This window comes from Macrobrachium nipponense, chromosome 3 (assembly GCF_015104395.2).
Source record: "Macrobrachium nipponense isolate FS-2020 chromosome 3, ASM1510439v2, whole genome shotgun sequence".
NCBI lineage: Eukaryota > Metazoa > Arthropoda > Malacostraca > Decapoda > Palaemonidae > Macrobrachium > Macrobrachium nipponense.
This window is the reverse complement of record NC_087202.1, coordinates 124969494-124997327: the sequence shown is the minus strand read 5'-3', so window position 1 is coordinate 124997327 and position 27834 is coordinate 124969494. Positions and strand designations below refer to the sequence as shown.

Here is a 27834-nt window from a genome sequence, read left to right as displayed (position 1 = left end):
TACAAATCCGGAATACTCCGGCATTATTTAATATTTACCATGAACTTTTTATACCTGATTACCAATGGTACTCATGTATCATTACTATTATAGGCCACCCAGTGTTTGGTTGCCGGCTGTAACGCCGTCCTTCAAGACCACTGTGGGCACGACGTTTGCCGGAGCCACGCCACCTGCGCGGTACAACTGGAAGGTTCGACAGTCTGGCATCATGAGAACTGTTTCTCCTGCTACGACCTCGTCGAACGTGTTACCTCTGATGTAAGTTTCCTTATGGGGTTTACATCTGCGTACGGGGTGGTCATTGATAATTAAAGTAATATAACTTTGGAGATACTGGTTAGAGTTAATTATAAAATGTTAAGATAAGTTCAAGGTTAACTCTATCCTTCTCTTTCAGGCCTTGCAGTCTGTTCGGGATGCTGCTCTCTCCACCCTTAAGATATGGGTGGGTGGCTTCGGGCGCAACGTGGGGAAAGCCAAGCCATACATCCTTTCACAAGAAATGACTATCTTACTCTTTCCCGCCAGGAAGAGTACTGGATACGTGGACCCCAAGGTTGCAGCCCCTATCATAGCCTCTATTCAAGAAGCAGTGGCTCAGCAGTCTGAGGAGGCTTCACCGCAGGAAGTGCCAGAGGAAGTGCCAATGCCCTCCGGATATGGAGGGAGACCCATTGGACAGTTGACGCCATGGGCTATGGTAAGGGTGTTAATGAGGCAAGTCTTGTAACGGCTCCAGGTCTTTCCTTGAGCGCGTCTGGAACTACTTCTCCTTCTTCTTCTACTTCCTTCCAAGGGTTAACCAGGGGATTACTTCCTTCTAGATCAAAATCCCTCTCGGCGATTCCTAAAGGGAAAGGCAAGCTTCACTCTAAACTACTGCCAAAGGCTAAATCCATTCCCAGAAAATCATATGATAGCCAACCTTACAAAACTCCGGCTCACCAACCCGGAGCAGAAAAACCCAGACAAAATCCCCTAATAAAGTCTTTAAAGTCAAAGTCTCAAAAGGGGAAGTCTTACCCTTCCTCTTCAGACCCCGTACCATCAACCTCTAAGGGTCAGATACCTCATAAGTACCTCCTCCTTTGACCCAGATTTGTTCACCACGAATATAATGCAACAGGTCGGCAATTTAGGCAACCTGGTTAACACCAGGTTTGAAGAGATCCTAAAAAGGTTAGGTACCCAGGAGTCCATAGTTGCTGGACTTCAGCAGGGTGTCTCCGAAATGTTGCATCCCAGCCAGTTAGCCCCAGGTCAGGTTATGCCCGATGGCTCCACTCTTCCTCCTTTACTCATGTATCCATACTTTCATAAAAAATAAAATCAGAATAAGTTAAGTAACATTTAAAAGTTTTGTTTTTAAAATTCATTAGTCTAAAAATTTTGGTATTTTAAAATTTTACTTAGGTTTATATTTCAACTAAATTACACTTCTTTAAGAACAAAAATAGGCATGACTGAAAATGCAGAGGATTCTGACATGATTTCTTTCATAGATCTGTTTCCAAGTGTTGACAGTCGTTGCTGGTTGTACTTTGGGCATTCGCATAACACATGTTTGACAGTTATAACTTCCCTGCACTCTGTGCACTCAGGAGCTGAGCTACATGGGCTGTTCATTAAGTGTCCATGTGTCAGACGGGTATGGCCTATACGGAGATGTTTCAGAATTACTTGTTCATGTCTCTCTCTCTGATATGATGAACTCCACTTTCCAACTTCAGGTTTTATTTGCTTTAATTTATTATTTTCTGACTCTTCATTCCAAATATGTTGCCATTTCCTTATAATACCCATCTTTATGTATGTTACATAATCACTCATAGGGAGATTCACACTTGATCTTGTCATTTGATTTGCTTCTTTGGCTGCTTTGTTAGCTTCTTCATTTCCCTTGATCCCTACATGGGCAGGGATCCAACATATTTCTACATTTTTCCCAAGAATATTTAATTTATGAAGTGATAATTTAATTTGTTGTACAATATTATTTTTTGGTTTATAACTCTGGATGGCTTCTATGGCACTTCTTGAGTCACTAAAAATCACAAAATTATTTAGTGATGTTCCTTTAATTATTTTTACGGCCGAGGCAATTGCGCAAAACTCCTCCGCTGTGAATATTGAAGCTATATTGGGTAGAGAGAATTGATATGATTTGTCCTGGGACACTGCAGCATATCCCACTCCACATTCCGATTTAGATCCATCTGTGTATATTGCATAATGTGGACCTTTTCGGTTTATATGCTCCATTGTAAGTTGTCTATGGTGTGATGGCATATATGTATAAGTATTTTTTTGATAAATATTTTAATTGTGTGCAAGTTTTCATTTTATTCATTGTCCAAGGCGGAGGTAATTTTACTACTGGAGGAATTTGTATATTCATATTTAGTGACTCAAACAATCTTCTAGCTCTAATTGGAAAAGGGGGTGGATGATTGTTTATAAATATATCTTGAGTTCAAATAATTCTTTTGTTGGAGAACCGCTTGTCCTAATTCTCATAGCATTCTTCATTGTTACAAGCTCTCTATGGAGAGAGAGAGAGGTAGTTCACCACATTCAACCTGTAGAGAAGAGGTCGGTGATGATTTAAAGGCTCATGAACATATTCTAAGGCCCTCATTATGAACTGGGTCCAACATTTTCAGTGCTGCATCTGACGCCGAGCCATATATTTTGCTACCATAATCAATGATAGACAGAACTGTTGGTTTATACAGTAATGTAAGGGTTTGTCTACCGGCTCCCCAAGTAGTGTTTGATAATTTTCTAATTAGATTGAATGCTTTTTTACATTTTGATTTCAAGTATGTTATGTGGGGTTTCCAGTTTAAGTGAGTATCAAACACTAAACCCAAAAATTTTGCAGTTTGTCTAATTGGTATACTATGATGTCTGATTTTTAAATCTATTACTTCACCATTCATCCACCTTTTATATTTATAAAACACTACTGCTTGAGTCTTATTTATGGATAATTTAAATACTACAGATGAGGTCCATTCATTCATTTTTAATATACTTTTATTAATGATGTGTTCTGCATGTTTAATACGAGAGGCTGAATAATATATGGCAAAATCATCCATGTATAGGTTGCTTTTAATTCCAGTAGGTAGATTTTTATCAATATCATTAATTGCTAGGGTAAACAGTGTGCCACTAAGGACACTTCCCTGTGGAACACCATATGGTATTAGTTTTAATACTAACCTGGTCTTTGTGACTTGAGCTTTCTTTAGAGTGGTCCAAATCCGTTTCAGAAGTCGTGAGGATGTTTGTTAAATTTTCCATATAATTAAGATTTAAATTTTGTCCAGGATGAGGTCCCACTCACCAGGGAGGCCCAACTGGGGGAGGAGCAATACTGTTACACAGTGGTAACTGCCCTGGGACACTCACCTGGATATACGCCATACCCACAATGCCTTAAGGGTCGTCAGTCCCATGAGATCGGACCCAGCACTGCGGGCATGGCTTCACATAAAAATTTAACCTCGCTCAACCACGTCAGGTTACTTTAGTTTTATGGGCGGGGAAGTGGCCATGCCGTCCAACTCCACCCTCCAAGTTAAAAGAGCAGTCAATTCATAGTCCAAAGTCATGCCAAGGTCGTCAACGAAAGAAGAAGAAGGGAAAAAGGGGAAAAATAAGAGGATTGAGTAAAGGAATTAAAGGTCCCAATGTCAGTTGGATCCACAGCAGAGAGCGTAGGCATAAAGGGGCATACTCTCTCTGCAGTGGATCCCTAAGCACCCACCTCGTCAAGGAGTTGGGATCAGGGGGCTCTTGCATCCAAGGGCACCGCCCTCCAAAGTGAGAGGAGATCTCCCAAACACCAACACCACAAACCCCCTCTTCTACCTTCATCCGATAGTAAGTGAAATGATGAAGGAGAAGAGAGATTACCAGAAAAAACAAAACAAAGGACAAACCTCTGAAGTTCCCCTCAGTAATTCCCAAGTGTAAGTGTAAATTTCAGATGACTACATGTCTCGTTACACATACTCGAGGATCAATATCACTCACGTAATACATGTCTCATCCTCACGTTAAATACATATCTCGTACTCACGTTAAAGGGCGAAAGTATGTAAATAACAAAGATGTTGGCATACCTCTGCCGCCGACTCTTAACACAAAGTAGAAAGGCGGCTATAAAGGCTATCACTAAAAGTGGGTTTGCATATTAATTGAATTGACATTAATATCAAACACTGTATATACATATTTATTTAAAAAATAAAAAGAAAGACCCCATCGGGAAAATTATCAATGGCCAGTCAGCAAGAGCTGACAAACACACGTCTTCAATGGAAGACGGCCGAAGGCAAAGTGGAGTGTTTACATCCGGGCAGGCTGGCCTACCCGCATGCCACACGGTAGTTACTGCCTAACCACCTTGTTCAAGAATTTAACAGGGGTAATTCCAGCTACCCCGAAAGTAATTCCTTATGTAAAGGACCGAGGGTTTGTATATCGTGTAGGAACAAATATTAGATTTACCAACCTTGATGCTTTAGCAGGCATTCCAGCTTTAAGATACATATTTATTGCAGATAAGTAATCCCCTTCTACTCCTTAAGTTGACCAGCCTTTCCTCTTGGTGAGTATCCAACAACCACTGTGTGTAACCTCTTCGTAACTGCTCCACCTCTGGGTGTCCCTTGATTTCAGCAAGCTGCACAGCTGTGAATATTGAAAGCACACTTTAGAAATAATTGAAGGTACAAAAACAATCTTGTAATGAATCATCAACTCTTTGTTGTATCTCTAGAAAGACCATTCAAAACAAATTTGTTGTGCCACAATGGAATTCTGTTCACGACAGAAGTTTAAAATATGACATTTTTATAATAATATAAAGTTTCACTTATACTTACCCGGTGGTTACATCTAGCTGTCGTCTCCTGACGTCACGCAGAATTTGAAATTCGCGGTAGCACTAATGGTTGACAGGTGATCCCTCTACTCCCGCCCTCTACCGGGTACCAGGAACCATTCCAACAATAAATCAGAAGTTTCATGCCTACCTGTCCATATGAGGGGAGGAGGGCGGGCTTCGTTATGTAACCACCGGGTAAGTATAAATGAAACTTTATATTATTATAAAAATGTCATTTTCACTTATATAACTTACCTGGTGGTTACATCTAGCTGATTGACACATTTAGGTGGTGGGACAATGGCAGCTAAAATAACAACTGTTGGAATTATCCAAAGATATAGGTTCCTTACCTTTAAAGACCGCTGACTCAGTGGTTACTGCCTCTGTAGTCTGCTGGCCTTTATTGTACCGACAGGATATATGGATCCGTGTGCCGGACACAATAATAAGTACTTGCCGTTGAGGACGTGACCATAACGGACAAGACTATAATGCCCCTGCTCAGGGTGCAGTACAAATCACCACAAAACACAATAAAAAACGAGGGATCACCAAAACCGGTTAAGAAATACACCAAGACATTAAAAGACTGAAAGATACTCAAAAAAACTCCCTGTATCTTCAGACAACCTTAAAAATACAAAACCATAATCAAGGAGAAAAGTTAGTGAGGATGGGATACATCCTTCTCTCCCTTACCCAATACCGTGTCAGTCACAATGAATGGCCCCAATGTACTGCAATTTTCATATGTGGTTTGCAAATCTGTCAGATAATGAGATGCGAAGACAGAATTGCTTCTCCAATATGTAGATTTAATAATGTCTTTCAAAGACAGATTACGACTAAAGGCCATAGACGCAGACACTGCTCTAATTTCATGAGCTTTGACTCTAAACACTTTGATATCTGAGTCCTGACATTGTCCGTGTGCCTCAGAAATCAAATTCCTTAAAAAGAAGGAGCGCGCATTTTTAGAAAGAGGATGAGAAGGATCTTTCACTGAACACCACAGGTTATCACTCTTACTCTGAACCTCCGGTCCTTTGCACATAATGTCTAAGTGCTCTCACTGGACAGAGAAGACATTCAGGCACATTAGGCCCCACTAGCTCCACAATGTTCTTTATAGAGAAAGAACGAGGCCAAGGACGTGAGGGATTTTCATTCTTAGCCAAAAAACCCAGCATTGATGAGCAAATGGCATTGCCCTTAGCAAATCCAACTCTCTTATCAATAGCATGCAGTTCACTGATTCTTCTAGCTGATGCTAAAGCACAAAGAAAAAGTGTCTTTCTAGTCAGATCTCTAGAAGAACTAGAGGAGATCGGTTCGAATCTATCGGACATCAGCCATTTAAGAACTACATCCAGGTTCCAAGCTACTGTTCTTGACTCCTTTGTCTTGGTCGTATCAAAGGAACGAATCAGGTCTGAGAGGTCTTGATTATTAGAAATGTCTAATCCTCGATGTCTGAACACAGAAGACAACATAGCTCTATAACCCCCAATCGTCTGGGTAGAAAGCTTCTTATTCTCACGAAGAAAAAGAAGGAAGTTAGCTAACTGAGCTATAGAGGTCTTAGAAGACGAAATTCCTTCTTCTTTGCACCAAGCTCTGAATTGGACCCACTTAGCTTGGTACACTCGATTAGAGGATTTTCTTCTGGGTCTAGCAATAGCCCTTGAAGCTCTCTTGAAAATCCTCTCTTTCTGAGGAGATGTTCGACAGTCTGAAGGCGACTAGTCGAAGAGCGGACAAGTTGTGATGGAACCTCAGAAAGTGGGGCTGTCTGAGTAGATCCTTCCTTAAAGTTAACTCTCTCGGAAAGTCCGTCAACAGCTGTAGTAGGTCCGGAAACCATTCCCTGGCCGGCCAAAAGGGGGCTATCAGAGTCATCCTGACGTTCTGATGACCTCTGAACTTTGTCAGAACTAGTCTTAGCATTTTGAAGGGCGGAAAGGCATAGAAATCCAGATTTGACCAGTCTAGAAGCATGGCATCCACTGTTAACGCCTCCTCGTCTGGAACTGGGGAGCAATACAGTGGTAGACGAGCTGTCTTGTTCGTGGCGAAGAGATCCAACTGAGGACATCCCCAAATCCCCCAAAGCTTCTTGCATATTTGAGGATGTAGATTCCACTCTGTGGAAAGGACTTGTCCTCTCCTGCTGAGAATGTCCACCTTTACATTCTTTGAGCCTTGAATAAATCTTGTGCTCAAGACAACCTTGTTCTCTTTCGCCCAAATGAGTAGGTCTCTCGCTGCCTCGCACAGAGAGAACGAGTGTGTCCCCCCCTGTTTTTTTATGTAAGAGAGAGCCATGGTGTTGTCTGCTTGAACCAGCACTACTTTCCCTCCTACCTCTGTCTGGAAGTGCATTAGAGCCAAATGAATCGCCTTCAACTCTTTCAGATTTATGTGCCAGCTTCTCTGATGAATCTGCCAAAAGTCCCGACACTTCCTTCTCCCCAGAGTAGCTCCTCCCCACCCTTTGTCCGATGCGTCTGACAAGAGCGTAAGGTTGGGGCTCAACTGGCTTAGAGACAAGCCTTCCACTAGCCTTCCTTCTGATTTCCACCAAAGGAGGTCCTGCTTGATCACTTCCGAGATGGGGAACACGAAGGAGTCTGGGAACTTCTTCCTTTGCCACTTCTGTTTCAAGTAAAATTGAAGTGGTCTCATGTTGAGCCTGCCCAGACTTACAAATTGTTCTATCGAGGCCAAGGTTCCTAAAAGGCTCATCCACTGATTCGCCGAGCAAGTTTGTCTGATGAGAAATTCGTCTATCTTGTTCAGGCAAGAGTCGATCCTTTGACGGAGACGGAAAAGCCTGAAAAAGAAACTGAATCAGTATCACTCCTAAATAAACTATCTCCTGAGAAGGAGTGAGACACGACTTGTCCTTGTTGACTAACAAACCTAGGCTGTCCGTCAGCCTTAAAGTCTTTTGTAAGTCCTCCACACACCTCTGTCTGGAACTTGCCCTGAGAAGCCAATCGTCCAGATACATGGAGATTCGTATCCCGTCCAGATGAAGCCACTTTGCTACTGACGACAGAACTCTGGTGAACACTTGTGGAGCTGTCGACAAGAAGTCCGGAAACAGAGGGCAGGCCCTGAACTGATACAAATTGCGGCCACCCTGGAACACGAATCTCAGGAATCTTCTCGATTCCGAATGAATCGGAATATGAAAATAGGCGTCCTGAAGGTCTATGGAAACCATCCAATCTCCTGGATGAAGCGCTGCTAATACCGACTGGGTCGTTTCCATAGAAAACTTTGTCTTCAGGACAAAGACGTTCAGGGCACTGACATCCAACATTGGTCTCCAACCCCCCGTGGCCTTCTTTACCAGGAAAAGGCGATTGTAAAATCCTGATTCCTGAGGAGAGTCCACTAACTCTATGGCCCTCTTTGCCAGTAAGGCGAGAACTTCTTGATGGAGGGCGGCAAATTTTTCGGAGTTCTCCGAGTAAGCTGATAAATTCACAGGAAATTCTGTGAGAGGGGGGTGCTTGATGAATGGAATGGTGTATCCTTCCTTCAGGACCTGGACCGTCCAAGGATCCGCTCCGAGATGAAACCAGGTCTGCCAGAAAAGGTGTAATCTGGCTCCTACTGCTGTGTGGAGGACTACGGGCCTACTTTTTGATGGAAGAGGGAGTGGTTTTAGACGAGGCTCTACCTCTCCCACGAAACCTAGAGAAAGATCGAATGGGAGCTCTCCCTCGAAATGGTTTAGGAGCTTCCGTGGAGGGAGCACTCCGAGAAGCAGAGAGAACCGGAGCTATCTTCCTGGGCTTCTTCACTGACTGTGATAAAAGATCCTGGGTCGCTTTCTGTGTTAAAGATGGAGCGATCTCACTCACAATCTCTTGCGGAAAAAGGTGCTTCTTGTCCAAAGGAGAGAAGAGCAAGGCAGACTTCTGGTTCGATGAGACCCCTTTCGTCAAGAAGGAGCACCAAATCTGTCTCTTCTTCAACACTCCAGAGGCAAAAATGGCAGCGAGCTCCGAAGCTCCATCACAGATGCCTTTATCGATACAATCCAGTACAGAGGCAAAATCCTTCAACTGCTCCTCCGAAAGTCCAAATGACTTGACTTTCCTGGCCAGCGAAGCAATGGCCCAATCCAGGAAGCTAACAACTTCAAAAACACGGAAAACACTCTTGCAAAGATGATCCAGCTCATTTGCCGAAAAGAAAATCTTAGCAGTATTAAGGGCTGATCTACGAGAAGAGTCCACGAGACTAGAAAAGTCTCCCTGAGCGGAGGCAGTCACACCCAGGGAAAAAACTTCTCCGGTGTCATACCAGACATGGCTCCTTGACGAAAGTCTCAAAGGGGGAAGACAGAAAACATTTTTCCCCTGTTCCCTCTTCTCCAAAAGCCAAGCGTTAACTTTCTTGATAGCCTTCTTAGCCGAAATCGAGAGGACGAGACGCGTGAACGAGGACGAGGTGTCAGGCTTACTGTCCTTTTTCCACTGCGAACTAGGAGAAACTGGAACGGAAGGCACAAAAGAATCTCCAAAGTTGTCAACGAAGAATCGTAAAAGAAGCTTATGCCCCGACAAATACTTGTCTTTTTCTGTAAGTACTTCTTCTTCTTCTTCCAGATCCGAAGCTTCCTTCGACGAAACTGGAGAACATTCCATCTGAAGAGGAATCCTGTTCGGCGAAGTCACACCATAATAGAAGCCAAGGCAGGCTGCGAGAAGCAGACAAGAGACGTCTGAGCCTGTACTGAGACGAATCCGAGCGGCTGAGCTGGCGGCTGCGTTGGCGGCTGAGCTGGCGGCTGAGCTGGCGGCTGAGGTGGTGCTCGAGCGAGAGCCTGACGTGGCGCCATAGACGGAGTCAGGAAAGGAGTCTGACCAGGCGCCTGAAGCGGCGTCTGAAGAGGAGTCACATGGAGAGTCTGAGCCTGAAGAGGTGACTGAAAAGGAGCCTGCGAAGAGGACTGCACAGTAGTCTGCGAAAGACGTAAGGCGGTCGGGAGCGCATTCGGGGACGAAAGAGACTTGCCAAAAAGCTCCAAAATATTGCCTAACTTGGCATTCATCTGTTCAAACACCGAAGGTTGAGGATCCACCGACGTAGAAGGCGCGGGAGGAGTAGAAGGATGAGCCACAAACACGTCTGGAGCCGCAGGAGTTATCGCTTGAGGAGGCTCTGGGGTAGGCTCTGAAGGAAGTGTGCGTGTTCGGCTTCTCCACTTCTATGAGAGAAGGGCGTATAAAACAAAACCGCCGAGAAAAGGCTTCAGGCTCCTCCCAAAAACTACAAGAAGGTTCGGCAGCCGCCACCTTCTTGGGAACCGCAGCAGGCGAAACATCGCGAGACCTTTTTTCAGCGGCCTTTAGCAATGCCTTTATGACGCCAACCTCTATAAGAGGAAACATCTGAGCTTGAGTCGCTTGACGAAAAACATCCTCGCAACACCTTTCCAATGGTAAGCGACAGCATCCTGGGATACGGCACAGGATTGCTTGAGGGGGCGGCTGCTCGGGAGCAGATCCCGCTCGCCTCCCTTCGGTTTTCGGCATGCCCTGCCTCCCAGGATCTGGGGAGTTTGACAGGGGCCTAGACCTAGGAGAACGAACGGGCCGAACAGCCACCTCCTCCACTACACTTGCACTAAGTAACTTATCACACTTAAGTACCACTTCTTGCACTGTCTCACCCATTTTCTGCATAGTGGTGAGGAAAGAGTCAAATTTCGAGTCCATATCGGCTCGTAATACTGACACGGGATTGGGATCGGGAGATACAGAGTCGAGGGCAAGAGAAACCACTACGGGGTTAATAGGAACAGGATTAACAGAATTCAGAGTAATATCCTGGCTACTCACTGACTTAGAAGATCTCTGTGAAGCCTTTCTGATTCTATCTTTTCTAACTTTCTCATATACTTTTCCAGTGCCTTCCACTCCTGAGATGTTAGAGACTTACATTCTTCACACGTATTCTCAAAAGAACATTCACGTCTCCTACAGCTAACACAAGTAGAATGAGGATCAAGTGAAGCTTTAAGAAGTCTAGTCTTACACCCACTACTACACACCCTATACTGAATAGAGCCGGTGTCAGACATCGTGAAAAAATCCAATTAATTCCTAAAAAAGGACAACAATATCAAAACCAAAATAACTATAGCGCTAGCAAAAAGATCAGTAAACTCAAGGTACGTCACCAAAAGGAGAAAACCAAGATGATCAAATCCAAATTCCAACCAGCAGAGGAACCGTGTTATCGGTTCCGACGGCAGGAAACTTCTGATTTATTGTTGGAATGGTTCCTGGTACCCGGTAGAGGGCGGGAGTAGAGGGATCACCTGTCAAACCATTAGCGCTACCGCGAATTTCAAATTCTGCCGTGACGTCAGGAGACGATAGCTAGATGTAACCACCGGGTAAGTTATATAAGTGAAAAACAGCTTTTCACAAAAAAGGCTTCTGGCTGATTTTTTATCAAAAAGAGAATTCTATACGAAAATCATACTGTCAGAACAAATATTATTGAGCTACTAAAAGAAAAAATTATATCTACATCGGGTCCCCCGTATTCTTGTTCTCTAGATTCGTGGACTCACGGATTCGCGGATTTCTCTCTGGACCATATCTACCCATTATTCGTGGGAAATTCTCCTATTTGCGGTATTTTTCTATGAGAAATATCCAGAAATTCCTGGGTTTTTTTTGTGATAAGATTATCAAAAAGACCAGGTATAATAGTTTTTAGTGGGTTTTTCTTGAGTTTTACCTACCAAAATAGGCAGTTTTCAGCGTTTTTAAAGGGGTTCCAACTATTCGCAGATTTTAAACATGCGCGGGGGGGGGGGAAGGGGGGGTGGTCTGGTACGCATCCCCCATGAATACAGAGAGACCACTGTAAATGATTGAAGGGATGAGTAATTAACACAAGCAGCAGTATCTTCTTTCCCACCATTATCCCTATACTAAGGGGTCGGTTATCTGATGTTCCTTCTTCACTCCCTTCTATCAAAGGCATCATCAGGCATGGGTTATTGTTTGCTAAAAGGGTTTTTACGACCGCATGCAATTGCTGTCATCAACCACAGTTATTGGCAGTGGGCATAGCCTTTTACTAAAAGTACTACTGCATGGCAGCAGTTTCCCCAGTAATTATTGGCGGTGGGCCTAGTCTTTTACTGAAAAGTAAGACTGCAAGGCAGCAGCTGTCCTTTTAGTCGCCTTTTACGACTTGCAGGCCCTACGGTGGTTGTACTCTCACACCCCTACCACAGGATCAAACACAAGCAGCAGTATCATGTACTTTAATTAATACTGAAACTTTAATATACTGACTATTAATAAGAAAAAATCTTAAACAACCTTAATAGTATTACATATAAAAATTTGCTTACCTTCATCCCACTTATGCAATAATTGATACATCTCCATTGCTGCCTCCAGGTTATTATAATCCAAGTATATTCCTTCGGCTCTCTTAAACTGTTTGTCTAGTATAGACAAGCGAGCATGAACTTCGTAATTTTCAATACCATCCTCACCTGAAATGAGCAGGATATAATCAAAGATTACTCAATTCTGTGTAAAATCTTGTTCTGGTACCTAAATCATCCTAACAATAGATTTCACAATTCTTGGGATTAATTGGATACTGCAAATATTTCCTGGGGACAAATTGGATACTGCAAATATTTCCTGGGGACAAATTGGATACTGCAAATATTTCCTGGGGACAAATTGGATACTGCAAATATTTCCTGGGGACAAATTGGATACTGCAAATATTTCCTGGACCGCCAAAGACATAAACAATTGTTTATATTAGCACTTCTCAACCAGAATCCCTCAGTACACCCCCAGTACTCTAGATGTATTTAGAGGTTGCTAGGGGTTCTGTGACAAAACAAATGGTTTTCTCTTAACTCTCACCAAATTAAAAATTCTTGTACCAAAAGAAAAAGCAGAGGTTTCTCATTACAGAACCAAATTTCTTATTTAAACTGACTCACAAACTAATGCACATGACATAGGGCCTTGGTTTGCCTCCTCAACATTGTCGATGAAAAAATAGGTTACAGTAGTAAATATCATCTGTTCTGTTTCTTTTTATGTATTTCATGAATTTGCTGGTTATGTGTTTATTTTTCATGTTTACAGATGCAGTTGAATTTTGGAGTGAATGAAATCTAAGTTATTTATTGTTTTAACCAGTTAGAAATATATATTACTTTGCACTATGACTAAAACTAAAGAAGGAGAAACAAAGAAATTACTAACGATACATAATCTTTTTACAGTCAGGATTCTGCAAAGGTTGAAAAATGCTGGTACAGTAATACCCCAATCTGAAGCGAGTTTTGGTTCCAGACCCCTCGTGCAAGCCAAATTTTCTTATAAATTTGGCACGGTCTCTAGAAATGCTAATAAATGCTTATTTCTAGAATTAGAACACTAAATATGACAATAATCATGCTCCCCAAGTATTAACCTCCTTTTTGAATGAAATTAAAGTCACTGTAATTTTATTTACAAGCTACTATAATACATTACCATTAAAATAAGAAATAGTTGGTGAAAATATAGGAGTGTGTGAAGATTACATGTATGTACTATATCTCTCTTCCTTCCCCCTTCCAACCAATCTATTTTTAGAAGTCTTCTCAAACACACCTGTTACATTAAATTGACATACATATTTGACAGCTCTGGATTTGAGCTTCTCTTTAAAGATGAAGGAAAGATATTTTCATACACATTTTGTAATTACAGTTAGTATATCATTATTCATTTACTTTCATTGGGGGTCTATCACAGTCCATAACTTTTCTCACTATGTGCACTGTTTCTAGGAGCACACACTTCTGCATGAGTCCTGGAGCTACTTCGGCATCTAGTTTTTCCAGGTTCCTTTGCAGGGATCTCAGGATCATGGCTAGTGTCCTTATGATTATGAGCACAATTTCCACTGGTGTATATCCCATTTCCATCTTATTTCTATTTTCAGGTCTTGATACTTATCAGTTAAAAAACATACAGTGCTGGTACCATAAAACTTCTATCATCTCAGTAAGCAAGAGAGAGAGAGAGAGAGAGAGAGAGAGAGAGAGAGAGAGAGAGAGAGAGAGAGAGAGAGAGAGAGAGAGAGATTGTCCTTACTTAAAAGAGTGAAATGGAGAGGTTACAGGCAGTCCCTGGCTTACAATGGTTCGGCTTACAACGTTCCGAGGTTACAACGCTTTTCAATCATATTTATCAGAAATGATTTCCAGGTTTACGACGCATGTTCCAGGGTTACTTTGCTTACGACGCTGATCTGGCAGAAGAAATATGACTCCAAAAATGCAAAATAATCAATATTTGAAGGTTTTTTGATGAAAAATGCAATAAAAATGTAGTTTACATAGTTTTTAATGCACCCAAAGCATTAAAAGTAAGGTTTTCTTAGGATTTTTGAAGATGTTCCAGCTTACAGCGGTTTTCGGTTTACAACGCGTCTCAAGAACGGAACCCCCGTTGTAACCCAGGGACTGCCTGTATACTATTTCTTTAAAATATCATCACATATGAATTTTATATTTACAGTTATATTATTATTATTTAATCTTATTAATATTGAAAATATTAATAAACATACATACATGTACCATAAAAATTCTCTCATTTCTTTCACTTCAGTGAGAGAGAGAGAGAGAGAGAGAGAGAGAGAGAGAGAGAGAGAGAGAGAGAGAGAGAGAGAGAGAGAGAGAGAGAGAGAGAACTTACCTTACAGACCTTACATCTTGTTCGGGTTGTACCAGGTCCCTCAGTGTGAGGCACCTCTAATGTCTACCAGAGAATTGCTGATGCATCTTCCGGTATATTTTGCATCTTCCAATCTTGGATGGTCTGGGATGCAGCTTAGACATTTGTCAAGCTTATTCTTAAACACATCTACGCTCACTCCCGATAATATTCCTCAGATGAGCTGGCAATGCATTGAATAGATGCTGCATTGTCGATGCTGGTGCGTAGTGGATTAATGTCCTGTGCTTTCCTTAGTTTTCCTGGTATAGTTTTGGGCACTATTAATCTACCTCTGCTTGCTCTTTCTGATATTTTTAGCTCCATGATGTTTTTGGCAATTCCTTCTATCTGTTTCCATGCCTCAATTATCATGTAGCGTTCTCTTCTCTTTTCTAGACTACGTATATAATTTTAAAGATTGTAGTCTTTCCCAGTAGTCAAGATCCTTAATTTCTAGATGTAAAGGACCTTTGTACACTCTCTATTTGTGCAATATCCTTTTGGTAGTGTTGGTACCATATCCTATTGCAATATTCAAGTGGACTACGTACATACATTTTATAAAGCATAATAATGTGTTCAGCTTTTCTTGTTTTGAAGTGCCGTAACAACATTCCTATATTTGCTTTGCATTTTGCCTATAGAATTGCTATTTGATCATTGCATAACATGTTCTTATTCAACATCACACCAAAATCTTTAACTGTTTCCTTATTAGTGATTGTCTCGTTATTAGGTCCCAAATATCCATATGGCTTTCCTTCTCTATCTCCATAATTCATTGATTCAAATTTATCAATTATATACCATCCTATTTACCTTTGCCCATTCATATACTTTGTTAAGGTCTCTTTGTAGCGAGTTTCTATCTTCATCACCAGTAATTTCTCTACTTATTCTTGTGTCATCGGCGAAACTACTCACTATCGAGTCCTTAACATTACTGTCTATGTCTGCAATCATAATAACAAACAGCAATGCAGCTAGCACCGTACCTAGTGGCACACCAGATATTATCTTAGCTTCATCCGATTTCTCATCGTTTGTAATAATTATCTGTTTTCTGTTGTGTAAAAAAGGGATTTTGACAAAGGAAAAATCTATTTCTGGGGGAAGACCTGTGTCGCCCGGTGAAATGTCCCTGTAGCACACATTTCTAGGTATAAATAGATGCTAAATATAATAGAGAAAAAGCTAAATGGAATGCTGAAGTTACTACCTTCAGCTTGCACACCCCATAGGGTGTCAGTATAAACACAAGGGCAAGTGGAAGCTACTACCACAGATATTCTGCCAATTAGAAGACTCCTCTCAAAACCCCTCTCTAGATAGGTGCCGTTACAACATCTACTTTACGTCTACCTTCCACTCGCTACTACTGCAACTCCTGCCCGAAGGCTTCATTCCTGAATTACGCACCCAAGCTTGGGCCAGCTAAAGGGTGGGGGATCAGGAGAAGAGGGGGATGGGTTCACCGGGCGACACAGGTCTTCCCCCAGAAATAGATTTTTCCTTCGTCAAAATCCCTTTTCTAGGTTCGACCTGTGTCAGCCGGTGAAATAGTATCAGAGAATTGGCCATACAAGCTTGGTAAATCACAAAATTTTATAGATATATAAGGAAAAATAAAGATTTTCGTAAAATTAAGTTTTAATAACCAATGTAAGAATAGCAAGTTACAAATGGTAAAACAGAGGATCAAATAAGGGATTTTGACGAAGGAAAAATCTATTTCTGGTCAAGGGCCCGTGTCGCCCAGTGAAATGTCCTTTTAGCACACATTTCTAAGGTAAATATTACTAACATTACCAGAGAAAAAACTATAATGGAATGTCAGAGTATTCTGACTCGCTCACCTTATATAAAAAAGGTGTCAGTATGGTTTCTGGGGCGAGTGAAACCACTACCACGGGTCTCTTACCATTTAGATCCATCCTTCTACAAAATCCCCCTACCTGAGAGGGCCGACACAAGGCCCGCACCCAGCTACTACTACTACTAGCGCTCCCGACGCCATCATGAGCGCCTCTAGCGGTCATCCTTGGAGTTAGACTGTCAAGCTTGTGCCCAAGGGGTGGGTGTAAGGAAGGATGGGATTTCACTGGGCGACACGGGCCCTTGCCCAGAAATAGATTTTTCCTTCGTCAAAATCCCTTTTCTGGGCTCAGCCCGTGTCACTTCGTGAAATAGTACCAGAGAAATGGCCACAAGCTTGAAAGAGGATATAATATGAGTAAGGGCAAAAATAAAAAACAATTGATATAAAAGTACTATAATCTAAAGACTTATAACAACAAAGATTATAATATGTACTGAAATTTATCCATGATAACTAATAATAATCTTAAAACTAGACACAATATAACAGATTATTTACAGGTGTGAGTAATCCTAGCAAAAAAATAAGGAAAACATCACAAAAGTGACCTTTATTGGCACGATAAGCGCCTTTTAAAAGGGGTACATGGTGGCAGGATTGCAGGAAGGATGTCAGTGAGGCAGGTAGAAAGGAGATCTGGATCGAATTAACTAAACTACTTAGGCAGTGTCAGGGGAAACTGTGTTTCCCGCTGCCACTGCTGGAAATTTAAGAGCTTCTAAGGATTTAAGGTAGTGACGTTTGAATACTGTCAGTGATTTCCAGCCTGTATAATTTTTCAGATCATCAAAATTCATATGTTGAAAATAGTTGATTGAGGTAGCTACTGCCCTAATGTCGTGGACCTTGGGGAACGAGTTTGGGTTGGCTTGTTTAATAAAGTATAAAATTTGTTGTCTAATACCCTTTAAGGAAATGGTGCCACCCTTTTCCCCTCATAAACAAAAGGGCCAGAGGATCTCATGGCCTGTCTGGAAAGATATGCTTGTAACGGCAGTAACTGGACATAAGGAGGGTTCCTGAGGAAGAGGGAGGATCTTCCAAGGGGCCCATCTCATTGAAGGGTCCTCGTTTTTGGCCAAAAATTGACGATCTGGAGAGAGAAGAGCTTCTCCTGATGGTGTTTAGAAATTCTATGACCTGGAGTCTCTAGATAAAGCCGACAGTTCAGATACCCTGGCTCCTGAGGCCAGACTTAAAAGAAATAATGTTTTCCTCAGGAGGGGTAAGAAATCACATGAGTTGTTATTAGTATCTGATGCCAGTTTGAGAACATCATTCAAGAACCATGACACTGAGCTAGGCCTCTCTGCTGGTCTGAGCCTAGCACAAGCTCTTGGAATAGATGAAAAATAGGAGTCTGTTAGATCTATTTTAAAACCATACTGGAATATTTTCTTTAGAGCTGATTTAGTGGTAGTAATAGTACTGGCTGCTAAACCTTTTTCAAATAAGGATCTGAAGAAGGAAATAGCCAGGTTGGTAGTCATGGTTTGAGATTCGGTTCCCCCCAGATTTTTGGCTAGTTTCTTAACAGCTGCGTCATACTGATGAAGGGTCGATTCTCTTTTATCCGATTCTAAGAATAGGATGTTTTGAGGATCGATATCTGCATCCCTTTTAGCTGCGAACTTCATGAAGTCCATAAAGTTAGGGTTTTGAGAATTCCTGAAGAAGCGAACACAGTCTTCATTTGCACTACTTGAGACAGCCTGGGATTGGGAATCCGTTGAGGCCGGAGACCCAATTCCAGCAGGAGTGGGAACCAGTTGCTCTTGGGCCAATTGGGGGCTACTAGGGCAACTTGTCCCTTGAAATCCTGAGTTTGCTCAAAACTTTCAGTAGAAGATTCACTGGAGGAAAGATGTATACTTTCTTCCACTGATTCCAGTCTATGGTCATGGCGTCCGTGGCATAAGCCAGAGGGTCCAGGTTGGGGACCACATAGCAGGGAAGCTTGTGGTTCGACTCTGTGGCGAAAAGATCCACCTGGAGTCCTGGAACCTGTTGGCAGATCCACAGGAATGAACGCCTGTCTAAAGACCACTCCGACTCTAGAGGGACTGAGCGAGACAAGGCATCTGCTATCACTTTCTTCACTCCCGCTAGGTGAGTGGAGGACAGGTGCCATTTGTACTTGGCTGCCAGAGAAAATATGGCTATCATGACATGGTTCAGATGGCTTGACTTGGAGCCTCCTCTGTTGATGCAGTGCACGTATTTAATACTGCGCTGTCTAATACCAGCTTGATGTGAGATCCCTTGGCTGGCTGAAGTCTTTTCAGAGTGAGGAATACCGCCATAGCTTCCAGCACATTGATGTGAAGCTGGCGGAATTGAAGGGACCAAGTCCCTTGTACTTTTTTGTACTGAGAGTACCCTCCCCAGCTGCTTAGTGAAGCATCCGTGTGGATAACTAATGCCGGAGGAGGGAACTGTAGAGAAATTGACTTTGATAAGTTTTTGACCTACGCCCAAAGGCGGAGTCGTTTGCGAAGTATCGCCGGGATAGCTGACAATTTGTCCCAGGACTTGTTGTTTGCTCTCGAGCGCCAGACACGGTTTAATGTCTTTTAGTTTTGCCTTCAGCAGAACATCTGTTACTGAGGCAAATTGAAGAGAGCCTAGGATTCTTTCCTGGCTTCTCCTTGAAGTCTGTTTGCACTTGAGAAATTGCTTGGTTGCTTTGGCTATTTCTCTCCTTTTGGACGACGGAATTGATAGTGTGTGGGAGTTTAGATCCCACTGAATGCTGAGCCACTGAAAGCAAGAGTCCGGTGTCAGCCTGGACTTGGTCTTGTTTATCTGGAACCCCAGATGTTCCAGAAACTGTATTACTTTGACCGTTGCTTTGTGGCACTCTTCGATGCTTGTTGCCCAAACGAGCCAATCGTCTAGATACGCAACTACCATTATCCCCTGGGACCTGAGTTGTTGAACTACTGTCTCTGCAACCTTCATAAATACCCTGGGGGCCACGTTCAACCCGAAGGGCATTTCATTACCTTGAAGAAGAATGCCTGGTTCCCTAGCCTGAAACCTAGGTACGGGGGGAAGTGCCTTGCCACTGGGATATGATAGTATGCGTCTGTAAGATCGATAGAGGTGGTGACGGCCCCACGGGGAAGTAAGGTCCGCACCTGCGAGATAGTCAGCATCTTGAACTTGTCGCAACGAATGAATAAGTTTAGACGGGACAAGTCTAGAATTATTCTTCATTTTGTTGAGGCTTTCTTTGGCACGCTGAACAAGCGACCTTGAAACTTTAAATGCTTGACTTTTGACACTACTTTCTGAAGGAGCTCTTGGGCATACTCCATCAATTCCGTTGTTGGTTGTTGATAGAAGGTCTTGGATGGAGGGGGACCTTTGGTCCAGCTCCACCCTAGTCCTTTAGACACAATGCTCTGTGCCCAGTTGCTCTTCTGCCACCTCTCTGGCGAAAGGCACCCCTAGCCCTGCTGCCCCTCCCAAACCTGTTAAAAGGTTGGAAAGCTTGGCCTTCAAACACTGGATTGAAGGCCGGGGAGACCGTGAAGGAGGTAGAAGCCTGGCCCTGAGGAGTCAACAGCAGAAATTGCTGTTGAGGCTGGGCCTTTGAGGTGGAAGGCTGTGCCACTTGGGAGACTGGCACTGTCTGCACTACCTGTTGTTGTTGGGTAACCTGGAAAGGCTGGAATTTCCTAGGCTTTTTAGGTTTTCTAGCTGAGGAAGTCGACTCCAGCTTCCTTTTGCTTGAAAGGCCCCAACGAACCTTAAGACTCTGGTTGAGTCTTGTTGCTTCATGCTGAACAGAGTTGACAATCGATTCTGGGAAAAGGTCAGCCCCCCAGATCGAAGCCGCCAGCAACTTGTTGGGTTCATGGCGGATGGTGGCTTCCTGCAGAACGTGTTTTCTGCAGTTACACATTGCCACAACGAAGTCGTACAAGTCACATTGTACCGTATGTAAATGTCACTTGGCTATCAGCTTAAAGAGAGGCTCGTTACCATAAGTCATGGCCGAAACCTCTGTCATAACCAGGGTATTGAGAGACCTCCCTAACCTGGTTCTAGTATCAAACTCAGCTTGGATAAGGTTGTCCAGGAGCCTGGGGAGCCTTTAGCTGAATTGTGTTATTCCACAATCCGGCTTTAGCTTCCCTACCGTGAAGGTGGCTGGAAGATCTGCCCAAAGATCTTCCGTACCTGGGAGGAGGAGAGACATGGGCTCCGTTTCTCGGAGCTGAGGCATCGGTTCGTCCCTCATCGCAGCCTGAAGAGTCAACTCCGCCACTTTTGTGGTGAACAGAATGGGGGTCTCTCCGTCCACCAAAAATAAGGTAAAGGCGCTCTTGAAGGCTTGCATCATGGTGTTGATGCACTCCCATTCTTCTAGGCTCCTCAGCCAATCTCGCTGAGCTTGATCCCGACCGAAGATTACGGTCTCTTTGGGGATCTTATCCTCCCTCCTCATAGCTGCCTCCGTAAGGCGGGCGTAACCAATGAAGGGGGGTTGCAGTGTCAGCTGGGTGGAACTCGAAGTCCTCAAGTCTTCGAGTACCACAATCCGCCATTGGGTTCTCCCGGAGACCTGCAATCAGGTTCTCCTGACTGGCCAGTCTTTCAGAAATGTTCCAGATCGACTGGCCTGACTCCTCGAAGGAAGACGAGATGTGGGAAAGCATCTCTTGAAACTTGTCTTGGACTAAGTTTCCAACTAGACTCCCCATTTGCTGCATGATGTTTGCAGTGAACGCCTCAGAGTCAAAGGAACTGGGTTCCTGCTTTCCGCCGGGAGTCTTAGGGCGTGTCCCCGTAGAGGTCGAAGGCTCAGGATCAGACAAGAGCTGAACCTTGTCCCTCGAGGACTTGCCTCTGGACCCTTTGGAGTGAGAAGACGATTTGGGCTTCTCTGCTCCGGGATGGTGAGCCAGAGTCTTATGAGAACCGCTAGTCACTGTCTTCTTAGGCATCATCTTCTCCAGGGTCTTAGGTTCCCACTTTCCCTTAACTTTAGGGATAGCTTGGGTGGACTTCGGTCTAACCAAAAGTTCACTCTCCGAAAAGCCTTGGAAGGAAGAGGTAGAAGGGAAAGGGAAGACGATCCAGAATGACCCAAGGGTAGCCCTTGAGCCCCTAGCAAACCTGCCTTATCTAACGTCCTACCTGTTTCCCCTACCGCCATGGGCTCAAGGTCCAAATTGAGAGTTGCCACGTCGTCAATGATCTCGGAGTTCCCGGGGTCCGCCAAGGCTTGAGCCACCTGGCGTTGGATGGTGGCGATGTACGGGGCCGCCGCTTGCGGGTCGACGTAGGAGGTCGTCTTTCCACCGGGGAAGATCAGAGCAGCCATCTTCTTGTCAAGGATGTAGGGCTGCCCCTTGGTGACGTTCCTCCCGAACCCGCCGACCCAGGCTTTCAAGGTGGTTGTCGCGGTGTCCCTGACGGCTTGGGCAGCCTGTAAGAGAAGGTTAGTATAAATACTAAGCTAGGAAGACTAAAAATATACGTGTATATAGATATATCACTTATTAGGACTGTATACATATAGGCCAAATTATACACAGACAGTTGTACTCCAGACAGTACTTACTCCGGAGGTAACCTGATCTACTAGATCATAACAAATAGAGCAACTCTCGTGGTGCCAGACTGCTATGTCCCTGTAGCGAATAGCGCAGACAGCATGGGTCCAGCAGACCTTGTGCCCACAGGGGTCCTGCAGGACAGCGTTACAGCCAGATTCCTGGCAATGAGTGGCCTGTAAGTGAACAGATACATGAGTATCGACACTAACTAATTGGACTAAGTCCAGAAAGTGATATAATATGATACCAGAGTGATGATATAGGGGTCAGCCTCCCCCTGCTCTCCCGGATTGAGTGGTGGGTGTCCGATAGAGCTGGTAGACTAGTTTCAGTACAATTCCGGTGTTACCGGAATAAGGAGATTCACCAAACCAGTTACCTGCCTATGCGCCGGAGCGAGGAGTACTAGGACAGCGGGGAGGAGCATGAGAAGGCTAATAAAAACCAGTCGGGGGAGCGTAGCTCCGCCGTAACAAATACTTGCAGGCAGGAAGAGAACCCGGATGGTGAACGGGAACTCCGCTGGCTAGCGAAAACAGAATAAATAAACAATAATAAATTAAAATAATGCAGAATAAGGCAATACATATGAGGAGCATGCGGCGGGGCTTCTCACAGTCACCACACCTAAGGACTGGCGGAGCCAAGGGGACCCACCGCCAGAGTGGTGGGGGAGGGTGGTGACTCGGGGTGAGAGAGAGCTGATCGGAAACCGAAGAGGTCCGAGCGCGGCCGAGCCGGGTGGCCAGCCGAGCCCGACCGCACGGGAGACCCCCCCTGGTACCGAAGGGTGAGAGCGGTATGAGCTGAGCCAGCCTCAGATGTCCCCCTGCAAAGGGAGGGAGCTCGGATGGTTGCCATGGGCAACGTAAGCGAGCGGTACTCTCCCCCCTTGGGGGGGGGGAAGTGTGGGGACAGTGGCCGGGTGGCTCGTGGTGATCGTCTGGCTCGCCGTGAACGTGGTAAGACCACGCGATAAGACAGGCCAGGCAGTTTGAGGTGGCCTAGGTTACCTCTAACCGTGTCAAGCATGCAAAAATAGCCTAATGCAACACGGGCAAAAGAAAATAAATAAGCAGATAGAGAGAAAGCAACGTGCTGGAGAAGCTAGACGAACCAACCCGGAAGGGAGGGCATCGAACAACTCGGGAGGGCGACGGCCAGGGTGGCAAGACTAAAAGAAAGGACAGATGTCCTAAAGGAGCCTAAACAGACATAAACAAAGAAACATGCATGCAGTGCATGAACACTGAGCTAAGGAGCGATGTAGGCTACGAGCTCAACCGAGCTAGGAATCCCCGTGAAAAGCTAGTAAAAGCACATTAATGGTAAAATCTTGCACAAATCACAAAAAAGTAGGCATATATTAGGCCTAGGGTTTTTGATTAATAATATATTGCCAATATGTTCGCTGTGACCTATGGAATGTGAAGAACAGAGCAGAAGCAACGACCCGAGAAAGCTGATGAATAGTTTCTATGGATGGCGTGAGATAAAACTGCTTAGTTAGACAAGTCAAAGTACGATAGTTTATTAACTCTTCTCAAAGTGCCTTTGTGAAACTGGATGTAGCTAGTATTGTGAGGCGCTAACGAACTGTGCGTTCGCATGTGCGTGTGCGCCTCTTCTATTGAAAATGTTGGATACCCAAGTCTATGGGGGGATTTTGATAGAGGCGTCTTTGAGAGAAAGGCAAGATGCCGTGGTGCTCACCGGGAGTTTTTATGATATAGTGCTTTAAGTGTTCCGGCTGCTTGGGTGAGTGTTGAAGTGTTTTTAGCCGAAGACTGGCTTGTTATCTGTTTGACATGTTTGTAGTAATATCCGATCTTTAATCTCTGATTGTTAAACTTGTGTGTGTACTTATGGGATGTGTTCTGTGTCTTTGAAACAGACGGTTCTGGCAAAGGGGGACCGAGAGTCTTAGGGGGACAGAGAGTCCCAGATGGGAGAGACGATTGGTGTGACTATATTTACTGTTTAGACATTTTGATAGTGGGGTAACTTGAAGTAAGTTAGTCTGTAAGACTTGATTAATTCATTATTTATTCATTGTTAATAAATGTATTTTCTTATGATGCAACTCTCATTTTCATTACCTGTTAGAGTGGAGAGAGAGAGAGAGAGAGAGAGAGAGAGAGAGAGAGAGAGAGAGAGAGAGAGAGAGAGGCTGTGTGTATTAGTTTGCCTTGACGCTCGAGTTACACGCTTACCAAATAAATAATGGGGAAATGTCCTCATTACACATATATACTGCAAGCTACCATGGTATGGAAGACCGAAGAAGCATGAAATAATGAAACATGGGAAGAGCCGCCTGAGACGGCTCCATAACCAGGCCGAAGGGGGCACCGTCTTATAACCTAAATATAAACGGTTAAACAGGTCCTTGGCTGGCTAAAATTAAGTGAAACACTTTAGCAGTACTTAACTTAGCTGCAGCAATGGCTTGGAGTTCCATGGTGAGGATAAATCCAAAAAACAGAGCACAAAACACAGCAAAGAAAAAACATGTATGTGCGTGCGGGCCTTGTGTCGGCCCTCTCAGGTAGGGGGATTTTGTAGAAGGATGGATCTAAATGGTAAGAGACCTGTGGTAGTGGTTTGACTCGCCCCAGAAACCATACCGACACCTTTTTTATGTAAGGTGAGCAAGTCAGAATACTCTGACATTCCATTTTAGTTTTTTCTCTGGTAATGTTAGCAATATTTACCTTAGAAATGTGTGCTAAAAGGACATTTCACGAAGCGACACGGGCTGAGCCCAGAAATGACCAAATCCATAACAAATATGAACTATGTACATGTCCAGGAGTGGGTTGATGAGCAAACCAGACCAGAACATAAGGGAGAAAGGCAGGGATTACAAGCGAGGCAGGTAGGAGAGAGTGAGTATCAAAGGAAAATTAATAGCAGAATAAAGGAATAGGAACTAGAGTTATAAGACTAGGCCGTATCAGGGGAGACAATGCTTCCTGCAGCCACTGCCGAATATTTAAGGGCCTCTAAATTCTTTAGATAGTGGCATTTAAATACTGTCGGGGATTTCCAACCCGTATATATTTTTTAAGATCCTCGAAGTTCATATTATGAAAATAATTAACTAAGGTAGCCACTACCTGGATATCATGGACATGAGGGACTGAATCTGGATTGGCTTGTTTAATAAAATAAAGAATTTGTTGTCTGATTCCTTTCAAGGAAATGGTTCCACCTTTTTCTCTAATAAAAAGAGGACATGAAGACTTTTCAGAAGCTCTGTCCAGATAAGATTTTAATGTGACAATAGGACACAATGATGGGTCCTGTGTGAGAGGTATAATCTTCCATGGAGCCCACCTGTTTTGTGGGCCTTCATTCTTTGCTAAGAATTTCCGATCTGGGGAGAGCAGAACTTCACCTGACGGGAGGAAATCAATATGATTTGGTTCTCTAGAAAGAGCCAACAGTTCAGATATTCTGGCGCCTGAGGCCAGACTCATTAAAAATAATGTTTTCCTGAGAAGGGTTATATATGAGCATGATTCATTATCAGTGTCTGAAGCCAACTTGAGTACATCATTTAAAAACCAGGAGACCGTGTGGGGACGGTCCAATGGTCTCAGACGAGCACATGCTCGAGGGATAGACGAGAAGTACGAATCTGTCTAATCAATATTAAAGCCAAACTGAAATATCTTCCTTAAGGCAGATTTAGTCGTAGTAATGGTACTAGCAGCTAGGCCTTTTTGAACAGGGTTCTAAAGAATGAAATTGCCAGATTCGTAGTCATCTTCTGGACATCTGATTCTTTTAGAAAGATGGCCAACTTCTTAACTGATGAATCATACTGTCTGAGTTTTTATTCTCTTTTGTCTGACTCCATGAACAGGATGTTTAGTGGATCAAGACTAGCATCCTTCTGCGCTGCAAACTTCATAAAGTCCATAAAGTTAGGGCATTCAGATTTCTTGAGGAAGCTGACACAGTCCGAGTTTATACTATTTGAGTCAGTTCTGGGTTGGGAATTCGTCCACTCCTGAAGACAACTAGACCAATATTCAACCAACTCTCGAACAACTCTTCTGATGATTGATACTTTGTCGGTTCCTTCATCTCTAGTCCCTCTCTGACGATCACTGCTGCTGATCTCTCACTGATAATCTGATCTGTGGCTCTTACTAACTGGCGATCTCTCTCTTTTACGATCTCTTCCTCTTACGATCACTCCTCCCGCTGCTACTTCCTCCGTTGTATTTATACGGCATCCTGGGGGCGGAGCCTACGGCAAGCATCACAGACTCCCGAGGTTTCTAGACATTCTTAGATGAATCTAGACGAGGTATTGCATCAGAAAATCGCGGCGTTTCTCACGTAACATTGGCGCGTTTTTGCGCTCCACAACACGCCCGACGATTCCAGAACAGCCGTGAGGAAAAGGCGCCTCCAACATGGGCGCGAAAACCTCCTTGCTGCCGAACTTCTCGAAAATGTGTTCTCCTTTCCTTTAACTTTCTTTGCTAGGAAGCAATTACCATCACACGCCCCCCCCAAAAGAGAATAAAAATGAAATCAACTGATTTTATTTTTTTCTAAAGAGAAGCAAGAATTAAACAGCAGGGAAACAACTCTGCATAAAGCTTTAATCCAGTCAAACACGCACACTTCCCCACTCACACACTCGTGCGATAACAGAAAACGGTTATTAGGCTACTCATTCTGAGAAATCTCTAGAGGCTATCTGCTATAACATTATCCTTCTCTCTTACTTTTTCTGTTTTCTGAACTCTGATTAAAACTTACAAATACTAAAAAACATCTTGTGTTTTTCTCAAAACTAATCTCACTCAGTAACACTGTTACATGGGCGGAGGCCACGGCACGGGGCGTTCATTATAATTCTGAAGCAAATTTACATTCATTGCCTTTACTCTACTCTTACTCACATTAATTCTATTATGTATATTTCCCCTCTTCTCTAAAACTGAAAATGGCCTTCGAACTTATAAGGTAAAAATGAACTTTCTCTCGAGACTAGTACTAAAACTTTATCTCTTACATACAAACTTCTCTTGTTTGATCTAAGATCAGGTTTTCCTTTAAATTCCCCTTGACTTCCTCTCGCGTTTTCTTTCGCTAAGGGCCAAGCGCTTCCATTCTCCTCTGCTAGTTGCCAAACATCTCTTAAATTGTTTTTATAATAATCAAGATTAGTTATGCAATCATCTCTACCCTTACTTCTAGGCAAAGGTCCAAACATATTTATAAATACATTCTCAAAAGATTCGCCTACTGAAGGAATATTACACAACTGAACTCTGGGAATTACTTGAATCGGTTTCCCGGCAATTTCATATTCAGGACATCTTACAGCAAACCTCTTAAAACACACATCATTTTTCATCTTAGGCCAAAAGTACGCCCTACTAATACACTTGAAAGTTTTATTCTCTCCTATATGTCCTTGCTCATCATGTGCTAACTTCAAAATTAATTCATGAAACTTCCTAGAAACTACAAATTTTTCCGTGATTCCCCTTTTACTACCTGACTTAGGACAAACACGACACAAAACTTTGTCCTTTTCACAAAAAGTTTCCTTAAACACATCATCGAGATCATTATCCAGGTCACATTCAAAATTTCGGGTTAGTGTCTCATCCTCTCTGCAATTTGACTAGCTCATCCTTATCCAAAACGTTAGAGCCTAATTCA

At 43.4% G+C, this 27834-nt stretch overlaps 1 protein-coding gene across 1 annotated transcript in view; it reads right to left on the bottom strand.

Annotated features, from left to right (window-relative positions):
* LOC135222494 (intraflagellar transport protein 172 homolog) overlaps positions 1 to 27834 on the bottom strand; it is a 369686-nt gene that overhangs the window by 103515 nt on the left and 238337 nt on the right. Inside the window, 2 exon segments of the mRNA XM_064260577.1 lie at positions 4597 to 4707; positions 12303 to 12449. Of these exon segments, the coding sequence (XP_064116647.1) occupies positions 4597 to 4707; positions 12303 to 12449 (258 nt within the window).